The sequence below is a fragment of the Oncorhynchus gorbuscha genome, linkage group LG10, assembly GCF_021184085.1.
Source record: "Oncorhynchus gorbuscha isolate QuinsamMale2020 ecotype Even-year linkage group LG10, OgorEven_v1.0, whole genome shotgun sequence".
Taxonomy (NCBI): Eukaryota; Metazoa; Chordata; class Actinopteri; order Salmoniformes; family Salmonidae; genus Oncorhynchus; species Oncorhynchus gorbuscha.
Window position 1 is genome coordinate 79,924,704 of NC_060182.1, and position 20,895 is coordinate 79,945,598.

Sequence of the window (20,895 nt, forward strand, 5' to 3'; positions counted from 1 at the left end):
TATTATCTATATAGTGCACTACTTCTTTTAAAGGTAGATCATTTGAGCATGGAACATTGTAGGAAAATCCTACCTTCAACTTTAGGTTTGACTTCGACGATTCTTTCAGCAAATTTCTTTTTGAAGTAGAGAGACTGCAGCCTTGGCTGGTAGTGGTTGATTCTGTATTGTAGAAAGAGGTCCAAATATTATGTTTCAATCAGAATTTACATAGACATTACCCTTCACTGAAACTGTTGTGTAATAGATGGGTTGCCTGACGACGTCACGGAAATGATGCGCACGCATCGATGAGGCATAAGGCCGTGTGTTATGATTCTGAACAGTCAGATAGCTAGCAACAATGACAAGAAGCTGCCATGTGGAAAATCGTAGGGCGCTTGTTTCAGGTAGTTGTATATTGTTCTTGATTCTATGTCTTGTTTTAAGGTGTTTTGATTCATGTCACGCCTATGCTAATATGACACAAATTCAAAATAACCAACAACTGTAACAATGTGTTTGATAGACAACAAGTGCTTACTGTGAAAATGTATTTGTTTTCAATAAACAGTTGGACTAAATATAGTTGACATGTTTTCAATAATAATTTTCTTCACTAGTAGAAAGAGGAGGAAGGGAAGCGCTACTAAGGTACACAATAGTACATTTTGGTAGATAGAAGGTGCTCTTTGCCACTCTCCTTGTCCCTCAGGATTTCCATCATTGTCTCAGCTGTGATGTGTCCTAAATACTCAAATGTAATTCATTGTAAATTCCTAATTGGAAGAGGGAGTGGTTACAACATTAATTTGCCCTCAGCTATGGTTAGACTGTTGTTGTTCATGTTTTGTTGTTCTAGTGTACTATGGAAAATATTGCTTTCTTATTCTTGACACTTCTCCAAGTTATATTGAAGGTTATAAGTACCTTTTAGTCTTCTGATACTTCTAGCTTGGAGTTGTATTTTTATGATAACATAGCGACAGTATTTCACTTTTTAATGTGTATAGTATTGCTTACTAGGTGTGTCTAATCAATTGTGTAACCACTCCCTCTTCCAATTAGGGCTAATTGAAAAGCTGTTTAAAAGAGGACCTTGTATTCGTTTTTTTGTACTCCCTGGCGAAGGCTATGCAGCCGAAACGCATCGGTTTAAAAAACGTTGTTTCTATTGAACATGCCATACTAATAATGGCATTTTAATTAATTATATGAAGAGTGCCTTGGTCCTCCTTTCTTTTTGAGGAATAATTTTCTTCCTCCAAAGTCCCACCTGTCTATTTGATATGACCTTTCCTAAATGAAGGCTATGAACTTTGAATAGAAATACACTTGTTTTGTGGTTTTGTTCAGACATTTGATCAACAGAGGTTTTGTGACCAGACAACAACAAAAAAATCAGCAAAAAAAAGAAACTGCCCTTTTTCAGGACCCTGTCTTTCAAAGATTATTCGTAAAAATCTAAATAACTTCACAGATCTTCATTGTAAAGGGTTTAAACACTGTTTCCCATGCTTGTTCAATGAACCATAAACAATTAAGGAACATGCACCTGTGGAACAGTCGTTAAGTCACTGACTCTACTGACTCTGAAAAACACCAAAAGAAAGATTCCCAGGGTCCCTGCTCATCTGCGTGTACGGGCCTTAGACATGCTGCAAGGAGGCATGAGGACTGCAGATGTGGACAGGGCAATAAATTGCAATGTCAATACTGTGAGACGCCTAAGACAGCGCTACAGGGAGAGAGGACGGACAGCTGATCATCCTCGCAGTGTAACACCTGCACAGGATCGGTACATCCGAACATCATACCTGCGAGACAGGTACAGGATGGCAACAACTGCCTGAGTTACACCAGGAACGCACAATCCCTCCATCAGTGCTCAGACTGTCCACAATAGGCTAAGAGAAGCTGGACTGAGGGCGTGTAGGCCTGTTGTAAGGCAGGTCCTCACCATACATCACCGGCAACAACGTCGCCTATGGGCACAAACCCACTGTCCCTGGACCAGACAGGACTGGCAAAAAGTGCTCTTCACTGACGAGTCACGATTTTGTCTCACCAGGGGTGATGGTCGGATTCGCATTCATCGTCGAAGGAATGAACGTTACACCGAGGCCTATACTCTGGAGCAGGATCGATTTGGAGGTGGAGGGTCTGTCATGGTCTGGGGCGGTGTGTCACAGCATCATCAGATTGAGCTTGTTGTCATTGCAGGCAATCTCAGCGCTGTGTGTTACAGGAAAGACATCCTCCTCCCTCATGTGGTACCCTTCCTGCAGGCTCATCCTGACGTGGCCCTCCAGAATGACAATGCCACCAGCCATACTGCTTGTTCTGTGCGTGATTTCCTGCAAGACAGGAATGTCAGTTTTCTGCCATGGCCAGCGAAGAGCCTGGATCTCAATCCCATTGAGCACGTCTGGGACCTGTTGGATCGGAGAGTGAGGCCTAGGGCCGTTCCCCCCAGAAATATCCGGGAACTTGCAGGTGCCTCGGTGGAAGTGTGGGGTAACATCTCACAGCAAGAACTGGCAAATCTGGTGCAGTAAATGAGGAGGAGATGCACTGCAGTACTTAATGCAGCTGGTGGCCACACCAGATACTGACTGTTACTTTTGAACCCCCCTTTGTTCAGGGACATATTATTCTATTTCTGTTAGTCACATGTCTGTGGAACTTGTTCAGTTTATGTCTCAGTTGTTGAATCTTGTTATGTTCATGCAAATATTTACACATGTTAAGTTTGCTGAAAATAAACACAGTTGACAGGACGTTTATTTTTTTGCGGAGTTTACATACATCTTTCACAAATGATCTTACTGGATTAAATATTCAACATGAAAAACACATTGAATAAAGAAGCTCCATTCCTGCTCCCTGCCCAAACTCTGTTACCACAGCTTCAATGTTTTCAGGATGGCAAAACACAAAAGGAGAAACGACTCCAGATCCTGTAAGGAAGTCTCTATTCCCATAGTAAATGGCTTGATACATCATGGAAAAAATGGTGCTGGTACTACACTCACAATGGCACCTGGTCATACGTTTCCTTTCCTATAATCTAGTAATCCAACCTTCATTTGTAAAGCAGTAGAGGAATGCCCATTAAAGGACTGCAGAGAGCCCTAGTCCTGGGGTTTCTTTTCCTGCCCTAGCCGAGGATGTCTCCCCAGGGAGGTTTCATATTCACTCATTAACAACAGTTACATGGAGAGTTCAGCTGCTTGCCGCCACCTTTGCACCAGCCTCCCCCTCAACCACAGCCTCCACCTCAACCACAGCCTCAGCCACAGACTCCCCCTCAACCACAGTCTCAACAACAGCCTCCACCTCAACCACAGCCTCAGCCACAGACTCCCCCTCAACCACAGTCTCAACCACAGCCTCCACCTCAACCACAGCCTCAGCCACAGACTCCCCCTCAACCACAGTCTCAGCCACAGACTCCCCCTCAACCACAGCCTCAGCCACAGACTCCCCCTCAACCACAGTATCAACCACAGCCTCAGCCACAGCCTCCCACTCAGCCACGGCCTCCCCCTCAGCCACGGCCTCCCCCTCAGGCACAGCCTCGCCTACCCCTCAACCACAGCCTCCACCTCAACCACAGTCTCAACCACAGCCTCCACCTCAACCACAGCCTCAGCCACAGCCTCCCACTCAGCCACGGCCTCCCCCTCAGCCACGGCCTCCCCCTCAGCCACGGCCTCCCCTACCCCTCAGCCACAGGCTCCTCTACCCCTCAGCCACAGGCTCCTCTACCCCTCAGCCACAGGCTCCTCTACCCCTCAGCCACAGGCTCCCCTACCCCTAGGCCACAGGCTCCCCTACCCCTCAGCCACAGGCTCCCCTACCCCTCAGCCACAGACTCCCCCTCAACCACAGTATCAACCACAGCCTCAGCCACAGCCTCCCACTCAGCCACGGCCTCCCCCTCAGCCACGGCCTCCCCCTCAGGCACAGCCTCCCTACCCCTCAACCACAGCCTCCACCTCAACCACAGTCTCAACCACAGCCTCCACCTCAACCACAGCCTCAGCCACAGCCTCCCACTCAGCCACGGCCTCCCCCTCAGCCACGGCCTCCCCCTCAGGCACAGCCTCCCCTACCCCTCAGCCATAGGCTCCTCTACCCCTCAGCCACAGGCTCCCCTACCCCTAGGCCACAGGCTCCCCTACCCCTCAGCCACAGGCTCCCCTACCCCTCAGCCACAGGCTCCTCTACCCCTCAGCCACAGGCTCCCATACCCCTCAGCCACAGGCTCCCCTACCCCTCAGCCACAGGCTCCCATACCCCTCAGCCACAGGCTCCCCTACCCCTCAGCCACAGGCTCCCCTACCCCTCAGCCACAGGCTCCCCTACCCCTCGGCCACAGGCTCCCCTACCCCTCGGCCACAGGCTCCCCTACCCCTCGGCCACAGGCTCCCCTACCCCTCAGCCACAGGCTCCCCTACCCCTCAGCCACAGGCTCCCCTACCCCTCAGCCACAGGCTCCCCTACCCCTCAGCCACAGGCTCCCCTACCCCTCAGCCACAGGCTCCCCTACCCCTCAGCCACAGGCTCCCCTACCCCTCAGCCACAGGCTCCCCCTCAACCACAGTATCAACCACAGCCTCAGCCACAGCCTCCCACTCAGCTACGGCCTCCCCCTCAGCCACGGCCTCCCCCTCAGGCACAGCCTCCCCTACCCCTCAACCACAGCCTCCACCTCAACCACAGTCTCAACCACAGCCTCCACCTCAACCACAGCCTCAGCCACAGCCTCCCACTCAGCCACGGCCTCCCCCTCAGCTCAGATAGCATGACTCATGGTAAAGAATAATCTAAAGAAATAATCATCTATTTGCTCACTCACATATTATACTTCTAAAACTAGTTTGGGGATGAATTCTCGTATTTATAGTCCATAATGAATTACATGGACAGCACTCCAAATGGTAATACATTTGTTTGACCTACACAGGGAAAAATGCAGGGAATTGCTGTATATTTTATTCACTAAAGAACAATACCAATCGTTCTAATCTCCCCAAGCCCTCACAGCCAGGACCAATGGCCTTCACTGGGAGATCTGGGTCACAGCTTCATGTCTGGCAGTGATGTCCCTCAGCAGTTACAGTAGATATACCAAAGTGATTTGTGTTAAAAGACATTGACATCCAGCTAGCACGTGTCACTGAGTGTCATGCTTTTTACATATGCTGCTGGTGGTACTGCAATGATCTGTGTCAATTCCTGTTAACAGCAACGTTGATTCAAGACTAACACAGAACGTGTTGTTATAGAAAAAGCCCTGATGAAGACTACATGTTAATAATGAAGAAGCCGTTTTAAAGTCAACATCCATTGTCATCCGAGAGCAGCTGAATATTTTCCACAGTATACCAACAAATAACATGCTAAGGATAGTGTCTAGCACTGCGGGGTTTTAGCAATTTGGGGTTTTGAAAAGCGCATTACAAGTAAAATGTATTGTTATTATTGGGAATGTGGTGTTACACATTCTAGCAGTACCAAAAGTCATTATACCGAACCAAAGTGCGTACCTGCTCATCTCGTAGAGGAAGCGGTCAGCCTTGGCCATGCGGTCCAGCTCATGCTTGTGCTCCTCCAGGAGATCCACGTCACTCTTCTCTGGGACAAACTTCAGCAGCTGGACAGGAACAGGACAATTATCAAGAGAGAACTTGTACAGCCACACACTAATGTGTGATGAGCTTTCTGGCGCAAAATGTCAGGTATGGGGAGTTTCACCCCTTACTAACTAAAGAGCTTTGACAATCTGGAAAAGCGCTATAGAAATCAAATCAATTATGAATTATTATCATTGAAAAGACATGCAGAGTTATCACTGAGATGTGGCAATCTTCTGCTGGAAATAAATGGCCTCTGTGCTCTGAATGTAAATTATGTTTAAATGACTCAGACCTAGAACTCGTAGAACTTTGATCATGTTCCATTGAACAGATGGATTAGGTTGGCAGCTGGACACATTTTTCTTCAGAACTCAGAACAGACATGGCAGTCAGGCAGTATTCCCACTAACAGTATTCAGATGCTTTAAAACCTTGCTAAATAACCTCCGCCATCCAGGCCGGCCGGGCCGGGCCCCACAACTACAAATGCTCCATTCCGTCACTAGCGCACTCCCTATGAACACTGCAGACTTTCTTTAATTAGGGCCCTAGATTAAAGCAATAGCAATGAAAAGTCTTATAAAACTCGATTAGCCTTCAATTACTCACATCTATTTGAAAATACTATACTTTTTCACCTAGTCATCGTCATAGTTATGAGGCGATAAAGAACATGAAGGCTCAGTGGTTTTGAGGGCAGGTTAAAAGGGGACGAGGAGTTTTACGATTACATGTCATCAGTTAGTCATCATCAAAGCAATCATTGGCTTACAGAATTCTCTGCAATATTGTGATACATTTGGCCTGTGTGTTGTACTTCAATCAGAGTAGAAACAGAAAAGGGCTCCCTACAAAAGAGAGAGAGAGGGAGGGAGGGAGGGAGGGAGGGAGGGAGGGAGGGAGGGAGGGAGGGAGGGAGGGAGGGAGGGAGGGAGGGAGGGAGGGAGGGAGGGAGGGAGGGAGGGAGGGAGGGAGGGAGGGAGGGGGAGAGGGAGGGCAACATGCTGTATCAGAGAGAGTGAAAGAGAGAGAGAGGGAGAGAGAGGGAGAGGGAGAGGGAGTGAGAGAGAGAGAGAGAGAGAGAGAGAGAGAGAGAGAGAGAGAGAGAGAGAGAGAGAGAGAGAGAGAGAGAGAGAGAGAGAGAGAGAGAGAGAGAGAGAGAGAGAGAGTAGGGCTACATGCTGTATCAGAGAGAGAGAGAGAGAGAGAGAGAGAGAGAGAGAGAGAGAGAGAGAGAGAGAGAGAGAGAGAGAGAGAGAGAGAGAGAGAGAGAGAGAGGGAGGGCTACATGCTTTATCAGAGAGAGAGAGAGAGAGAGAAAGAGAGAGAAAGAGAGAGAGAGGGAGGGCTACATGCTGTATCAGAGAGAGAGAGAGAGAGAGAGAGAGAGAGAGAGAGAGGGAGGGCTACATGCTGTATCAGAGAGAGAGAGAGAGAGAGAGAGAGAGAGAGAGAGAGAGAGAGAGAGAGAGAGAGAGAGAGAGAGAGAGAGAGAGGGGAGGGCTACAAGCTGTATCAGAGAGAGAAAAGAGAGAGAGAGAGACCTACTGCTGTATCAGAGAGAGAGAGGAGAGACCTACTTGCTGTACCAGAGAGTGAGAGGAGGGCTACATGCTGTACCAGAGAGTGAGAGGAGGGCTACATGCTGTATCAGAGAGTGAGAGGGGGGCTACATGCTGTATCAGAGAGTGAGAGGGGGCTACATGCTGTATCAGAGAGTGAGAGGAGGGCTACATGCTGTATCAGAGAGAGAGAGGGGGCTACATGCTGTATCAGAGAGTGAGAGGGGGGCTACATGCTACATCAGAGAGTGAGAGGGGGGCTACATGCTGTATCAGAGAGTGAGAGGGGGATACATGCTGTATCAGAGAGTGAGAGGGGGATACATGCTGTATCAGAGAGTGAGAGGAGGGCTACATGCTGTATCAGAGAGTGAGAGGAGGGCTACATGCTGTATCAGAGAGTGAGAGGAGGGCTACATGCTGTATCAGAGAGTGAGAGGGGTGCTACATGCTGTATCAGAGAGTGAGAGGAGGGCTACATGCTGTATCAGAGAGTGAGAGGGGGGATACATGCTGTATCAGAGAGTGAGAGGAGGGCTACATGCTGTATCAGAGAGTGAGAGGAGGGCTACATGCTGTATCAGAGAGTGAGAGGAGGGCTACATGCTGTATCAGAGAGTGAGAGGGGGCTACATGCTGTATCAGAGATTGAGAGGGGGCTACATGCTGTATCAGAGAGTGAGAGGGGGGCTACATGCTGTGTCAGAGAGTGAGAGGAGGGCTACATGCTGTGTCAGAGAGTGAGAGGATGGCTACATGCTGTATCAGAGAGTGAGAGGAGGGCTACATGCTGTATCAGAGAGTGAGAGGGGGGCTACATGCTGTATCAGAGAGTGAGAGGAGGGCTACATGCTGTATCAGAGATTGAGAGGGGGGCTACATGCTGTATCAGAGAGTGAGAGGAGGGCTACATGCTGTATCAGAGAGTGAGTGGAGGGCTACATGCTGTATCAGAGAGTGAGAGGGGGGCTACATGCTGTATCAGAGAGTGAGAGGAGGGCTACATGCTGTATCAGAGAGTGAGAGGGGGGCTACATGCTGTATCAGAGAGTGAGAGGAGGGCTACATGCTGTATCAGAGAGTGAGAGGTGTGCTACATGCTGTATCAGAGAGTGAGAGGAGGGCTACATGCTGTATCAGAGAGTGAGAGGTGTGCTACATGCTGTATCAGAGAGTGAGAGGGGGGCTACATGCTGTATCAGAGAGTGAGAGGGGGGCTACATGCTACATCAGAGAGTGAGAGGGGGGCTACATGCTGTATCAGAGAGTGAGAGGGGGATACATGCTGTATCAGAGAGTGAGAGGGGGATACATGCTGTATCAGAGAGTGAGAGGAGGGCTACATGCTGTATCAGAGAGTGAGAGGAGGGCTACATGCTGTATCAGAGAGTGAGAGGAGGGCTACATGCTGTATCAGAGAGTGAGAGGGGTGCTACATGCTGTATCAGAGAGTGAGAGGAGGGCTACATGCTGTATCAGAGAGTGAGAGGGGGGATACATGCTGTAGCAGAGAGTGAGAGGAGGGCTACATGCTGTATCAGAGAGTGAGAGGAGGGCTACATGCTGTATCAGAGAGTGAGAGGGGGGCTACATGCTGTATCAGAGAGTGAGAGGAGGGCTACATGCTGTATCAGAGAGTGAGAGGGGGGCTACATGCTGTGTCAGAGAGTGAGAGGAGGGCTACATGCTGTGTCAGAGAGTGAGAGGATGGCTACATGCTGTATCAGAGAGTGAGAGGAGGGCTACATTCTGTATCAGAGAGTGAGAGGGGGGCTACATGCTGTATCAGAGAGTGAGAGGAGGGCTACATGCTGTATCAGAGATTGAGAGGGGGGCTACATGCTGTATCAGAGAGTGAGAGGAGGGCTACATGCTGTATCAGAGAGTGAGAGGAGGGCTACATGCTGTATCAGAGAGTGAGAGGGGGGCTACATGCTGTATCAGAGAGTGAGAGGAGGGCTACATGATGTATCAGAGAGTGAGAGGGGGGCTACATGCTGTATCAGAGAGTGAGAGGAGGGCTACATGCTGTATCAGAGAGTGAGAGGTGTGCTACATGCTGTATCAGAGAGTGAGAGGAGGGCTACATGCTGTATCAGAGAGTGAGAGGTGTGCTACATGCTGTATCAGAGAGTGAGAGGGGGGCTACATGCTGTATCAGAGAGTGAGAGGGGGGCTATATGCTGTATCAGAGAGTGAGAGGGGGGCCCACCTGCTCCAGCATGTCCTTGGGCAGATCCTCGTGTTCGTCCATCGTCATGATGGCCCTCTTGATCTCCTCATTGGTCAGCTTCAGCCTGCAACACAACAGTATTATCATTACCACAGAGGACTACTGTACATTACATTAAAATGGTCAATAGGAGAGGACATCGGTTTTACCAGTTAATGTCTTGTTATTGATGTGTTAACCGTTTGTTTTAACAGTGATGTACGGTGCATCCATGTTATGTCCTGTTCAATTTGTGTCGCCTCACACAGAAATCAGTCAATTTAAGAGTTGTAGTATCCATTTTGAAAAGCACTATGAGTATCAGTCATAAAGAGAGAGTCGCAAGCTAACGAACCCGTCCCAAACTTTTAGCATTTGCAGAAACAAAGAGTTAGTGTTTTACATTTGAAGTCAGAAGTTTACATACATTTTAGCCAAATACATTTAATCTCAGTTTTTCACAATTCCTGACATTTAATCCAAATAAAAATCCCTGTTTTAGTTCAGTTAGGATCACCACTTTATTTTAAGAAGGCGAAATGTCAGAATAATAGTAGAGATAATTATTTATTTCAGCTTTTATATCTTTCATCACATTCCCAGTGGGTCAGAAGTTTACATACACTCAATTAGTATTTGGTAGCATTGCTCCCAAGGATAAACCAGACTACAATTCGTTTTCTGAGGTCTTGGTTGATTTCTTTTGATTTCCTGATGATGTCAAGGAAAGAGCAACTGAGTTTGAAGGTAGGCCTAGAAATACATCCACAGGTACACCTCCAATTGACTAAAATAATTTTCAATTAGCCTACCAGAAGCTTATAAAGCCATGACTTCATTTTCTGGAATTTTCTAAGCTGTTTAAAGGCACAGTCAACTTAGTGTATAAAAACGTTTGACCCACTGGAATTGTGATACAGTGAATTAGAAGTGAAATAATCTGACTGTAAACAATTGTTGGAAAAATGTATTGTGTCATGCACAAAGTAGATGTCCTAACCGACTTGCCTAAACTGTAGTTTGTTAACAAGAAATTTGTGGAGTGGTTGAAAAACTAGTTTTAATGGCTCCAACCTAAGTGTATGTAAACTTCCGACTTCAACTGGAAGTCCCAGCTACTAGCCCCTAGCCAGCCAGAGATAGCAGGTGTTTTAAGTCCCAGCTACTAGCCCCCAGCCAGCCAGAGATAGCAGGTGTTTTAAGTCCCAGCTACTAGCCCCCAGCCAGCCAGAGATAGCAGGTGTTTTAAGTCCCAGCTACTAGCCCCCAGCCAGCCAGAGATAGCAGGTGGCAGACAGCCTGAACACTGAGGCTCCACTGGCACACCAACACAATCATAATGTGCCAGGAAACCAATGAACACATAGTTCTAAAAGACTTGGGCAGAAACACAGGGTAGCTCTCCACACACACACACAAACAGACACACACACCAGGCTCTAAATGAGCTAGGCCTGAAGCCCTAGCCTACCACCGCAACCACGGGGCTTTCTGACAGGACTTTGGATGTCTCACAGTCAGCATGCATGATTTAGACACACACGAATGACAGAGCAATTAAGGTTCAGTCATGTCAATATTATTAAATACATATATCCCTTATTCAATGTGTTGGCTCAGAGTGAAAAGGCACGTTAATGCATCATTTATGCCACTTTGCAGAAAGATAATATTTTCAGTTCTGCAAGCTGGCAACAGGAATGAACCACCACTTGTGACCACAAACATTGAATGAGACAGGAAGAAATAGAAATAGCTGAATCCCTTGAACTTCGAAGTTTCATTCACAGTTGTTAAATTGAGAATGGTAGCAACATGAAATTAACTTAGTAGAAAAGGCCTCTTTGTTTGTGGTAGCTGCCATGGAGACCAGGGATGACAGTAACGAAACAGGGGCGGCAGGGTAGCCTAGTGGTTAGAGCGTTGGACTAGTAACTGTAAGGTTGCAAGTTCAAACCCCCGAGCTGACAAGGTACAAATCTGTCGTTCTGCCCCTGAACAGGCAGTTCACCCACTGTTCCTAGGCTGTCATTGAAAATAAGAATTTGTTCTTAACTGACTTGCCAGGTTAATAAATAATAAATAAATACAGTACTAGTCAAAAGTTTGGACACACCTACTCATTCCAGAGCTTTTCTTTATTTAAACTATTTTCTGCATTGTATAATAGTAATGAAGACATCAACACTATGAAATCACACATGTGCAATCATGTAGTAAACACAAAGTGTTAAACAAATCAAAATATTTTAGATTTTAGATTCTCCAAAGTAGCCACCCTTTGCCTTGATGACAGCTTTGCACACTCTGGAAATTCTCTCACACCACACTCTTGGCATTCTTTCAACCAAGAGGTAGTCATCTGGAATTCATTTCAATGTACAGGTGTGCCTTGTTAACAGTTCAATTTGTGGAATTTCTGTCCTTTTTAATGCGTATGAGTTGTGTTGTGACAAGGTAGGGTTAGTATACAGAAGATAGCCCTACTTGGTAAAATACCAAGTCCATATTATGGCAAGAACAGCTCACATAAGCAAAGAGAAACATCAGTCCATCATTACTTTAAGACATGGTCTGTCAATCAGGAAAATTTCAAGAACTTTGAAAGTTTCTTCAAGTGTAGTCGCAAAAACCATCAGCGCTATGATGAAAGTGGCTCTCATGAGGACCACCACAAGACAGGAAGACCTAGAGTTACCTCTGCTGCAGAGGATAAGTTCATTAGAGCTACCAGCCTCAGAAATTGCAGCTCAAATAAGAGACTCGCTTGGGCCAAGAAACATGAGCAATGGACATTAGACCGGTGGAAAGATGTCCTTTGGTCCAAATTTGCGATTTTTGGTTCCAACCGCAGTGTCTTTGTGAGACGGAGAGTAGGTGAGCGAATGATCTCCGGATGTGTGGTTCGCACCATGAAACATGGAGGAGGAAGTGCGACGGTGTGGGGGTGCTTTGCTGATGACACTCTCAGTGATTTATTTAATTAAAGGTACACTTAACCAGCATGGCTACCACAGCATTCTGCAGCGATGCGCCATCCCATCGGGTTTACACTTAGTGGGACTATCATTTGTTTTTCAACAGGACAATGACCTAAAACACACCTCCAGGTTGTGTCAGGGCTATTTGAAGTGATGGAATGCTGCATAAGATGACCTGGCCTCCACAATCACCCGACCTCAACTCAATTGTGATGGTTTGGGATGAGTTGGACTGCAGAGTGAAGGAAAAGCAGCCAACAAGTGCTCAGCTTCCATGTGAAGCTGATTGAAAGAATGCCAAGCGTGTGCAAAGCTGTCAAGGCAAATGGTGGCTAATTTGAAGAATCTGAAATATAAAATATATTTGATTTGTTTAACACTTTTTTGGTTACTACATGATTCCATATGTGTTATTTCATAGTTTTGTGGTCTTCACTATTATTCTACAATGTAAATATATTTGAAAATAAAGAAAAACCCTTGAATGAGTAGGTGTGTCCAAACTTTTGACTGGTACTGTAGTTCCTGACCAACATCATCCCATTACAAAAATACATATATCATTCTTGGCTGCACTTGATGCTTAAACACATCGTCAACTATGAAACAGTTTCCCTCAACTCGAGTCGAAGTTGATGTAAATACAGAATTGCCCAAATGGTAGAGTAAATCTGCATTTAATGTAACTTGGCTGTGTACAGTAACAGAGCTCTGTGTGTGTGTGTGTGTGTGTGTGTGTGTGTGTGTGTGTGTGTGTGTGTGTGTGTGTGTGTGTGTGTGTGTGTGTGTGTGTGTGTGTGTGTGTGTGTGTGTGTGTGTGTGTGTGTGTGTGTGTGTGTGCGTGCGTGCGTGTGTGTGTGTGTGTGTGTGTGTGTGTGTGTGTGCGTTTGCATACATGCATGTGTGTGGAGAGAGCCATTTAAAGCACTCATTAGATGGATACAATCGCAATAAGTGATGTCCACTAATATAAGTAGGACATACTTCTGCTATGATGTCATGGGGTAGAAACTGTCAATTACTAACCGAGAGAGAAGGATGTTACAGTTCTGGGCTCTGCGACCATCGATGACTGACAGCTCCTTGACCTTCTTGGAGGTCACCGTGTCATCTTCAGACTCTTTCTGGACAGAGAACATTTCGGAGGGAGAGAAGAGTTGGAACATGAACAGTAATACTCAGTGGATAACATCCAACAGCTGAACTTCACGTTGCGTTCATATAAACACACAGTATTATATAATTTATCATACTTAGGCACTTTTGGATGAAGGCTAGCATGCAGAACACAACAATGTCTTGTTGCACTACTGTATATGACCTTAAATGACACACTAACAGAGCCAGAGTTTGACTGCGTTACTGTTTAATAAACACACAATTGTATATCATTCATCACACTTAAGCACTTTTGGATGCAGTATTTGCTGAACGCAGCAAAAGCTTGTGACTACATGACCTTAATAATACTCTCTCTGGGAGAAAGAGCCACACCCAGTACACCAGGGTTGTATTCATTAGGGCACACTCAGCAAAATGTTTTGCAACGGAAAACAAAAATGAGCGTTTTTTTATCATACAAGTCCATGTAATCCCTCCCTGTTTCAGTAAGTTTTCATTTTGTTCCTAGTGAATACAGTCCATGAATAACAGTGCCCCAAGGCTGTTTGGTGGAGGGCTGTGGCTGACTCACACCTGCATTCATTTTAGCTGTTGAACAACGGCAATAGGAACAAGTATTTTTATTAAGGCTTCTTCCATTTCCCCACCTGCTGACTCATATTATCTTCATAAAAAACTATGGTATAGTAACCGGTCAGCAACAGGCCAATAGACACCAGATAGTGACACACACACACAACAATACTTGACACTATACCCATATGCATGCACCATCAACCTTAACAAAAGCCCAGGACGCACAGGAGACACACAGTATGAACATAAAACAGAAAATTGTTCCTCTGACATGGTCAGTATATGTAGCTGCCAAATGGAGGACAGCTGGGAAACAGGCTGTGTGAAATGGTGTGTTTGGCGAATAAGTGCTTGTTTTTATTTGGGGGAGCTTCACTCAAAGAATACAGGAGAGATTTGTTTTTGGAAAACGGATATCTGGCACTTTTTATAGTTGCAAGACTCCAGCTGCTTGCAGAATTGACTGCGTGCCACAAAACCAATTTGGCTAATTATGCACAGAAACATCTTGAAATGGTAACCAATAAAACTGAAATAGTTCATTCAAACAACGTGGTGGTGTGTTAAGAAGTATATTCTAAAAAGACTGAAAGAATGAATCCACAGAAACACAGAGGCTACGGGAAGACATGGCTTTCACAAGTATTTCACCTACGGACACAGACACACACACACACACAGAGACACAGAGGCTACGGGAAGACATGGCTTTCACAAGTATTTCACCTACGGACACAGACACACACACACACACAGAGACACAGAGGCTACGGGAAGACATGGCTTTCACAAGTATTTCACCTACGGACACAGACACACACACACACACAGAGACACAGAGGCTACGGGAAGACATGGCTTTCACAAGTATTTCACCTACGGACACAGACACACACACACACACACAGAAACACAGAGGCTACGGGAAGACATGGCTTTCACAAGTATTTCACCTACGGACACAGACACACACACACACACAGAAACACAGAGGCTACGGGAAGACATGGCTTTCACAAGTATTTCACCTACGGACACAGACACACACACACACAGACACAGACACACACACAGACACACACACACACACACATGCCCACATGCCCACCAATCCCCATGCAGACGTAAAGAGAACAGAGTCGAGTGAGAGAGAGAGCGAGCGAGCGAGCGAGAGAGCAGCGTACGATGAAGGACAGTAACGAGTCAGACACGTCGCAGAGCAGGGTAAAGGTCACATAGAGAGGTCAGAGGTCACTCACCTTATTGTTCAATGTTAAGAAGTCCTAAACAGGTGGGTGGGCAGGAAGCAAGGAAGATGCAGCATTCATTATTATTAATTACAAGATGCAGTAGGCTATGTATGGTGAATTACAGAAAAAAGGGCCAGCTCAGCAGATCAGTGATGCATTTGTTTGTGAGGACAAGCAGAATCCTGAGTAGCAGAGTGAGTCAGAGATGCAAATAACTGTGTTCAGACACATCATGAACAGCATGGCTTAAAACTCATAAAGTCCTTATACGACAAAAGGAATTCCATGCAACTTTATTTGTACCATTAAGGGCAGTTAGTAATGGAAATAGGGCCCTAGTCTAACCTTTATAATCACAGTCTTATTAGGTTGGTTATGGGAAAAGCTATCTGGAGGATTTCAATTGAACACTGTAGTCAATGTGGACATATAGAGGCTAAGTGAAATATTCTCATGCAGCACTAGTAAACTTTCCAAGGACCACGTTATCAGCATGGCTACTTCCTGTTGTAAACATTCCTGTTCTGTCTGGTTCTCTGTAACACTCACAAGGTAGAGGACTAATTTGAACAGACCTAAAAAGGATAGCCTGGTCCCAGATCTGTTTGTGCTGTCTTGCCAATCCTTATGGTCATTGTCATCCGAGGAGTTGGCAAGACAGCATATACTGATCTGAGACCAGGCTATAAAAAAAGCACTGTAATGGCCTGATATCCTTCTGAGCCAGTTCCAGACAAATTGTTGAGAAGTGCTGCTGGAAGCATTCAGTTATGGAGTGCAATGGCATGCATGTGTTTATCACTAGCAAGCAGTGTTTGTTGGAACAGCATGGTCGGTGGCCTTGGAAACCCTCCGAATAGTTATATGCACATTGTTAAGAAGTGATTTGGGGTCTTGTGTCCTGTCCTTAAGGGTGAATTACTATGTACTGAAATGCCATTTCCCTACAGTAATACTTTGGTATTTAGGTGTTAAACTGTACCTGCTGTCTCTGGTATGCAGAGAAGGTCTTCTCGATGTCCTCAAGGTCCAGGATTTTGAAAACATTGATGTCATCGACGTCCGTCCACACAGTGCCCTCCAGCTTATTCTGCAACAAAACAAAACAACCCCCATCCATAACTAAGACTGTAAAAGCTTATTCAACTAGAACACAGGCCATACACCCATGAAACTTTAGAGGTTACAACAACAACATAAAAACACACCCAGGGCTTGTTTGCTATATTGATTTCATGCCATTGAGCAAACAATGCAAGAGATAAAGCATTGGGCCATCCTTATCCTTCATTCCCCCTGGCCACTCTGAGGTGTAGCTACAAAAACACTAGTTTATGTCTGCCTTAGCAGCACAACAATCACTCTCTCTGTTATAGACAGAGACACACAAAACACCTAATTTACAGGCTATGTCCCAAATGGCACCCTATTCCCTATTAAGTGCATTCATTTTGACCAGAGTCCATAGGACTCTGGTCAAAAGTAGTGCACTTTATAGGGAATAGGGTACCTGACTAAGCAGCACTCACTGACCTCAGCCAGCTTAGCCCAGTTGAATGACTTGAGTGGGTTGGAAGGCTGGGGGATATTCTTCTTCTTCAGACCAGGTCCCAATGGAGCTCCAGGGGGAGGAGGGAGACCGAAGGAAGCCATGCCCGGAGGAGGTGGGGGTCCACCGGGTGGAGGGGGTGGTGGTGGAGCCATGCCCGGAGGAGGTGGGGGTCCACCGGGTGGAGGGGGTGGTGGTGGAGGCATGCCCTGAGTGAGTGGTAGAGGGGCTGGGATCATGCCAGCCTGCATGGGAGGGGGTACTGTGGGACCTCCAGGGGCCCCAGGTATGAATGGAGGACCACCAGAAACACTTGGATTTGGCCTCTGAAAATGATGGGAGACATTGGGATGTACAATCGATCAGCACTGGATGTACTACAATATTTTCTATGTTACGTCATGGAAATCCTAGAAACTCTCTGTTCTTAACTACAACTGTTCCAATCAACATATATTGACTTGGAAGAACATCACAAGGCAATGTTGTTGTGTGGATGTTCATGTCTAACTGTGCTCTAACCAAACATCCTGTGTATCCACCCCTAAACTGAACTGAGCTCAGGGGAAAACCATGCGGTTTGGACAGTGAAGGACGCTGGCTAGCTAGTTTTGCAAGCTATTTACCAAGGACAGCAACCACTGTCATCTGGAGGACTATTCAAAATGTGTTATTATTTTGGTCTTTACACAGTTCAATTATTTAGGCCATGTGTTGTTTACATCAATTCAGCTTTTAGCTGTGAATGTGTTTGTTTGATGTTTGAAGAGAACCACAGTACAAATATGTTTTTAACGTTTTCTCCTCAAAGGTTTTTGTTGCATTGTATCCACATTTGTGGTTGTATTTGAGTTTTTAAATTGTCAAATAAATCCGAAGGAAGACATTAGCCTGGTCCCAAATCTGTTGTGCTGCATAGCCAACTCCTATGGTTGTTGTTTAGCATGACAATGTCAATAGGAGTTCGCAAGACAGTATAAACAGATCTGGGAACAGACTACGAGGACAGAGGCCATGTTTGACGTTCAACTGTGCCATAACCAAAACATTGTGCATTTATTCCTGATTGGAAAAGCTACAGGGAAAAGGAGGATGTAAAGATGTGATTGTGTAATGTCAAATTACAATGCAATTTCTAATGCTATTGTACTTTCCATGGAATCTTGGAAGATTAGCCCTATTGTGACCTAAACAAGCAAGCAAACAAACAAACAAACAAACAAACACACGTACAGTGCTGAGGTCATGCAGCTGGGCGGAGAGGTCGGCCACTTGCTGCTTGACCTGTTTGTGCTCGCTGGACTCTTTCTCCAGCTTCTCCTTCATCTTATTCAGCGTCTGCATCATGTCCTCCTTCTCCTGGGTCTTGGCGTCACACTCGCGTTCCTTCTTGTCGAACTTCTGCTGCAGCTCGTGGTGGTCTGAGAAACCAGATCAGGCGAGATCAAACCAGAACATAGCAGATCAGATCAGACAAGATCAGTCAGCAGTGTGATGATACACAGAACAGGAGGTTCTGCCTTCAGATAGTTCCATCGCTAACAGAAACCAGAGAGCATTAGTGTTTGTACCTTTTCTCATTTTCTCCGCCTGTTCTTTCCACTGTTTGACTTCATTCTCGTTGACCAGCCTGAGCAGTACAACACAGGAGGTTAGGCTCGGTATCTGAGGTTTTAAGACATCACAACACCACTGCACAATCCCACTAGGCATTGCATCCCACTGAGATAAGGCAGAGGCTCAGTTATAAAAACAGATTCAGTAGACAAGTCATTGGCGATCAGAGTTAACAACAGGGAACCTGAAAGCTTCTTCTAAACCTAACCAGAGACAGTCAGACTTTATACCCTGATTGAGATTTGCAAGAAGAAGCTGCAGGGGGTTGACTGATGTTTCTGTCTATGTGTGTTTGGAAATTTACATCTCACTGACTTCCTCATCCAAAAAACAGATCAAAGCACTTTCATTATGGATTAAGAGTTCGGGATTATATTTCCAAAAACAAATTATGAAAATCCCTGTAAAATCCACAAAATGACTTGCTGATTTGTGGCAAGTATTAAGGGATCAGGCAATTCATGCTAGACCAGCAGAAAGTATTGAAAAGGATTGTAAAATGAAGGAGATCATGGGAAATATAGATACATAGAAATGCTGATTTACATTTAGCATTTATGATGTACAGTACCTTGATCAAGAGTGATTATGATTATGGCCACTGTATTAAGCCTAGGATAAGATGAACTCATGAGTAAATATACAGTACAGAGTTTTGTCTTGATCCCCATATTTGGGTTTAAAGCCATTTCTAGAAGGAAGCATGTTAAATAACACATGGAGATTTACGATGATGACAGTCGGTGCTCTGCCGTGCGAGGTGGGGAGGACGTCAAACCGACTCAGACATGTCAAAACATTTATCCCCCTCTCGTTCCTCTCCCCTCACTCACATTCGCACCACGTTCTTCACGTTGAAGTTCTCCAGAGGGGTGACGTCAGGGTCGTGACCTTTGTCGTTCTGAAGGACGATCTGCTGGACGATGCGGTCCAGGAGGAGCCAGTACTGCACCGTGTTCCCACTACGCTTGTCTGAGAGAAAAGAGGAGAGCACTTTATTCATTCATTTATTAATACACAAAAGGGAAATGTATTACACCAGCCAATGCATATGCAACAATAAACATCTAGGGCCGGGTTCCTGAACACAAACTAAGTCTAGTCCTGGAGTAAAAAGCATGTTCAATGGAGATTGTCCATTGAGAGTGCTTCTTAGTCCAGTACTAGGCTAAATCCATGTCTGGGAAACATACACATAGCAACACATTAGGGCATAGTCTAAGTGGAGAGATCAGTCTGAAGTCAGCTACCTCAGGCCAACATACCCACAGTTAATGCAATGTGGAGGAACAGCATTATCGCTATAAGGTAGAAAGTTCTTATAGACAGATAGAACACCTTCTAGATAGAAATACCTCACATGGGCAGAATTCCAACAATCATTTCCAGATATTTAGAACTACCTAGAGAGGACATCATGTTCACTGCCATCCTAAAAAGGCACTAAAAACACAGATTTATTACCACTTCGGATCCCTCAGAGAGAAAAAAAGAGTCCAGTTCTCAAATATTTAAAATGAGGAGAGGCCTGTAGACTCTGGGTGAACTCAAACAACTTTAGAGAAATGGCGACCGGCAGGCAGGCAGCACTTACAAGGCATAAGGAGACAGTGCTGTAAGACAGATATAAAGTGCGGGTGTGCATCTGTGTGGCTCATCTTCTTCTTTATGAGTTCAAACACTTGCGTGGCACTTTTTGTGTCAATGTGCACCTGCAACAACAACAACAATGTGATATTAGAACTAGTGGACAGAGAAGTGACCATTGTAAATTACATGTACCGTACAGGTCAATCGTTACTCACGGTGTCAAAGCGTTTTGCCAACGACAGTTCATCCTCGTTTCTCAGCATCTCAAAGAAGTCTAAATGCCTAGAAGACAACAAACACCTCACGGTCAGACACAATCTACTGCAGTTGGGTATGACAGTGTGGTCTAGATCTGAAATGTAGTATACCTGTCTAACGTTGAGTTGTCGTGGGACCTCAGTTTATCGATGACTGGCTGGATGCCCAACATAAGGAACTCGTACCTCAGGTGAATTCTGAACTCAAAGCTTGACTGCGGAGTACAGTACACATAGCAGTTAGACTCTCTGAAGACAACCAACAGGACTACAAGAGGGTAAAGACTTACAGAGGAAGAGGAGCACTCACCTCCCCTGCTCCCTGACTGAGCACTGCATTGATGAAGGACATGATGGCTGTTTTCAGGTTGACCTCGTCCCTGTAGCGCCCCGTACTCCTATCCAGGTCATTTAGCAGAGTCTAAGACAGGCGAAAAGGACAGAAAGAAGGAATAAGTATCAGTAAAGACATTGTTATTCTAGGTGTATGGACACGAGAAACCACTTTGCTGCGGTCGTAAACGCAAAACTATTTAGAGTAACGCCTGAAAGTTC

The 20,895-nt window shown here is 45.7% G+C and overlaps 1 protein-coding gene across 5 annotated transcripts in view; it reads right to left on the reverse strand.

The window, feature by feature from the left end:
• Positions 1–20,895, reverse strand: part of daam1a (dishevelled associated activator of morphogenesis 1a) — an 88,169-nt gene that overhangs the window by 7,280 nt on the left and 59,994 nt on the right. For 4 of the 5 annotated variants that reach the window (XM_046367182.1, XM_046367181.1, XM_046367184.1 and 1 more), the window contains exons 7-20: positions 20,651–20,761; positions 20,452–20,555; positions 20,299–20,365; positions 20,088–20,205; positions 19,327–19,465; positions 18,448–18,506; positions 18,110–18,297; positions 16,861–17,202; positions 16,310–16,417; positions 15,337–15,360; positions 13,406–13,503; positions 9,399–9,483; positions 5,535–5,641; positions 74–162 (exon numbers count right to left, since the gene is read on the reverse strand). In XM_046367182.1, the coding sequence (XP_046223138.1) occupies positions 74–162; positions 5,535–5,641; positions 9,399–9,483; positions 13,406–13,503; positions 15,337–15,360; positions 16,310–16,417; positions 16,861–17,202; positions 18,110–18,297; positions 18,448–18,506; positions 19,327–19,465; positions 20,088–20,205; positions 20,299–20,365; positions 20,452–20,555; positions 20,651–20,761 (1,639 nt within the window). The remainder of the gene's footprint in view (positions 1–73; positions 163–5,534; positions 5,642–9,398; positions 9,484–13,405; positions 13,504–15,336; positions 15,361–16,309; positions 16,418–16,860; positions 17,203–18,109; positions 18,298–18,447; positions 18,507–19,326; positions 19,466–20,087; positions 20,206–20,298; positions 20,366–20,451; positions 20,556–20,650; positions 20,762–20,895) is intronic. The other variant, XM_046367185.1, reaches the window with a different exon arrangement.